Source organism: Balaenoptera ricei, chromosome 17, assembly GCF_028023285.1.
Source record: "Balaenoptera ricei isolate mBalRic1 chromosome 17, mBalRic1.hap2, whole genome shotgun sequence".
NCBI classification, from domain to species: domain Eukaryota; kingdom Metazoa; phylum Chordata; class Mammalia; order Artiodactyla; family Balaenopteridae; genus Balaenoptera; species Balaenoptera ricei.
Genome location: NC_082655.1, coordinates 66,095,347 through 66,098,873, shown reverse-complemented (window position 1 = coordinate 66,098,873; position 3,527 = coordinate 66,095,347). Strand labels below are relative to the sequence as shown.

The 3,527-nt window shown below is 41.4% G+C and overlaps 1 protein-coding gene across 1 annotated transcript; it reads right to left on the bottom strand.

The window, feature by feature from the left end:
* Window positions 1-554: 554 nt before the first annotated feature.
* On the bottom strand, window positions 555-2,769 carry LOC132351951 (induced myeloid leukemia cell differentiation protein Mcl-1 homolog). The gene has a single exon (XM_059902081.1). The coding sequence runs from the start codon at window positions 2,767-2,769 to the stop codon at window positions 2,218-2,220; it is 552 nt and encodes a 183-aa protein (XP_059758064.1). The 3' UTR covers window positions 555-2,217.
* Window positions 2,770-3,527: the final 758 nt, after the last annotated feature.

Sequence of the window (3,527 nt, the reverse complement as noted above, 5' to 3'; positions counted from 1 at the left end):
TGATCACGCAAGTATGTTTGTGGATCCACCACCACAATCAAAATACCAAACGGGTCCAATACCACAGGGGTCCCTCCTGTGCCCTTTTATGACCACGCCCATGTCCTTCCATCCCTTGCCCATTTCCCACCACGTCCTTAACTTCTGGCAACGATTTATCTGTCCTCCCTTTCTAAAATTTTGTCATTTTAAAAATGTTACATAAGTGGAATCATGCAGTACGTAATCTTTTGGGACTGGCTGTTTTAACTCAGCGTAAATCCCTGAAGATTCATCCAAGTTATTGCATATATTCATAGTTCATTCCTTTTATTGCTTGGTAGTGTTCCACAGCATGTCTACACTACGCTTTCTTTAACCATTCACCTGATGAAGGACATCTGGGCTGATTCCATTTTGGGGCTATTATGAATAAAGCTGCTATGAACATTCGTGTGCAGATTTTTAGGTGACCATAAATTTCAGTTTCTCTGGGGTAAATACCCAAGAGTGCAAATGCTGGGTCATATGGTAGTTGCATGTTTTTTTTTTTTTTTTTTTTTTTTTTTTTTGAGAATCATTAATAGAAAAGAAATAAGTATTCGTTTTATTAACTCACTAGGCTTAGACCTGCGTTTAACAAGCAAGCCTAGTAATAGCACCATGGTTAGACTATAGCCTGCTTTTCCAAGCCATCATTGTACAATTTATTAAGCAAACAAGGGATCAAATGTCTCTCATCCACCCAATGTGATCTTTTTATACATACTCCTAATAAGTCCCATTTGGAACAGCTGAAAATCTTTTAGCAAAAGCTTTGAAGATGAGCTCATGAACTCAGTTAAAATTTCACCAGTTAAATTAAGTCAAATGGAAGGAACTCAAATGAGTAGTTGCCCAATCAGAGCCCATTATTTGTAAGTCATCAGCCTGTGTGCCCTGCCCCCCCAATAAATCCTTAAAACCTTGACTCAATTATTGAAAACCCACATGTAACAAAGTGAAAGGATTAATTTCCATTCCTCAATTTCTCAGCCCCAGGTTAAAAACAAAAACAAAAAACCCAAACAGCTATTTAAGAAATACTTACCAAAATCAGATAGGAAAATTAAAGCCTGCATAGTTATGAATCAGAATTGTTGTACTACAACCAGGTTGCATACAATTACATCAGTTGGTTCTGTATACAATCTAGAACTGACTAGCACAAAATTTAGAATAGAAAAAGCTATAAGAAACAGGTTCCTAACTACAGAAGTTGTAAATTTCAAAAGGGTATGAAAAAACTAATGTAATTTCAGACTTTTCTCCCTTTACATTTCAAACAGATGTTCTGTAAAAATATATACAATTTTTACAGACGGTTACAAGTTTTTGTCTTAAAAACAGCATATTCCAGATTTGTAATTGAGCCTTAAGTCAAGTATTCTTGGCCATGACACTAGGCTAATAAACTAGGAATCACTCAAACCAAACCAGAGTAGAACAGGTATAAACATCCTGAGCATTGGACTTTCTATTCAAGAAGCACATCTAGGAAAGCTAATTATAGAGGATAAAGCTTCCCTTCACACTCTGTTGTACAGTGTTGAGGCTTCTAGTCATAGGTTCTATTACTTATAGCTTAAATCCATTTTACACATGCCGCTGGCGTTGTTAGTGCTTCTATTTTAACACTATAGAAGTTAATGGATTCAGTGGGCATATTTAATGAACTCTATGACTAGCCTGGCTACTGGCCACTTTCCTGTTCTAGGCAAAGTAATTAAAGTCTCTCCACCCTACCGTCTTCACTAAATCTAAAAGTCCTCCTCCGTGGCCTCCCAAAGTTTGCCTGTTGCTGAAACTGAACTCCGCTTCTTTCACTTCTTTCAGACAGTGACTCTTCAAGAGGGACTACTTTTCCCATGTATTTATTCCTGTTAGCCATAAGCCTCCTGCCGCTTGCTTTTCTCCGTTGCTAGACTAGAACTCCTGGAGGTTATGGCCTGCACAGCTTTAAGTCCAACTTCATAAATACATCTGATTTCACAGCAGGCGTATGTGGTTTTGGTGGCTGGAGTTGGTTAAGAGTCAATTATTGCACTTAAAAGGCTATCTTATTAGATACGCCAAACCAGCTCCTACTCCGGCAACACCTGCAAAAGCCAGCAGCACATTTCTGATGCCGCCTTCTAGGTCCTCTACATGGAAGAAGTCCACAAACCCATCCCAGCCTCTTTGTTTGACTAGCCAGTCTCATTTTGTCCTTACGAGAACATCTGTGATGCTTTCTGCTAATGGTTCGATGCAGCTTTCTTGGTTTATACTCTTCAAGTGTTTGGCCACAAAGGCACCAAAAGAAATGAGAGTCACAATCCTGCCCCAGTTTGTTACTCCGTCACTGAAAACATGGACCATCACTCGAGACAAAGATTTGACATCGTCTTCGTTTTTGATGTCCAGTTTCCGAAGCATGCCTTGGAAGGCCGTCTCGTGGTTCCGTTGCACACCGTCCCCGACCCGTCGCAGGGTCTCTAACGCCTTCCGGCTGGCGGCCCCAGACCTGCCCAGTGGCTTCGCGTCCTTGGTGCCGGTTGCCTGCTCCCGGAGGTATCGAGAGATAATCTCCAGGGACTGCCGGTACAACTCGTCCTCCTCCTCCTCTGCTGGGGGCGGCGTCGAGGGGAGTGAGCCGTCCTTGCCGGGGCTGTTACTGGCCTCGCCGACCAACTCCAGCAAAGGCAGGACGGCCGGCCGCTTCCCTAGAGGCTCCGGCTCGCACCCGTCCAGCTCCTCCTCGGGCGACATGATGGCCTAGTTGCATGTTTAGTTTTATAAGAATTGTTTGCCAAACTGTTTTCCAGAGTGGCTGTACCATCTTGCATTCCCATCAATAACGCATGAGTGGTTCAACTTCTCTGAATCCCAGTCTGCATTCAGTATTTCCATTATTTTTTTATTTTGGCCATTCTGATATTTCACTCACTCTCTCCCTCTCTCTTTCCCTTCTTCCCTCTGACCTTCCTTTCTTTTCTTCATCTTGAGAATTACCCCTATCTCATTGTGTGCAGTCTTCTGTGAGGGCATTTTCAGGAGGGAAAAGCAGGGGTCTTTTTTTGTAGAGTGGGCTGCTGACCGCTCTCCTGCTATGGCTCCTCCTTTTCAGGACCCATGGTTGCTTTTTATTCCCAAGCTTGTTTCTCCAAGTATCTTTCCAAGAGACCTTCAATATGTTTTTCACAAATTAACCTTTGCTTCGTTTAGCCAGATATCTGTTACTTACAATTTAGAATCCTGGCTGATAATCATTTGCTTTTTTAAAATGTAAATAATTTTCACTAGTTATTCATAGACTATTTAACATATATTTCAGTGTCTATTCTTAGTGATATAAACACATAGAACCATTACATAATGTGGAATAGTGCTAAGAAAAACCATGTAGGTTCAGAGGGAGAACTATTATATTTACCTGAGTGGAGACAGGGAGAGGAAGCCAGGAAAAGGTTCATGGAGGATACAGAATTTGAGTTAGGTCTTGAAAAGCAAATAGCATTTGGACAAAT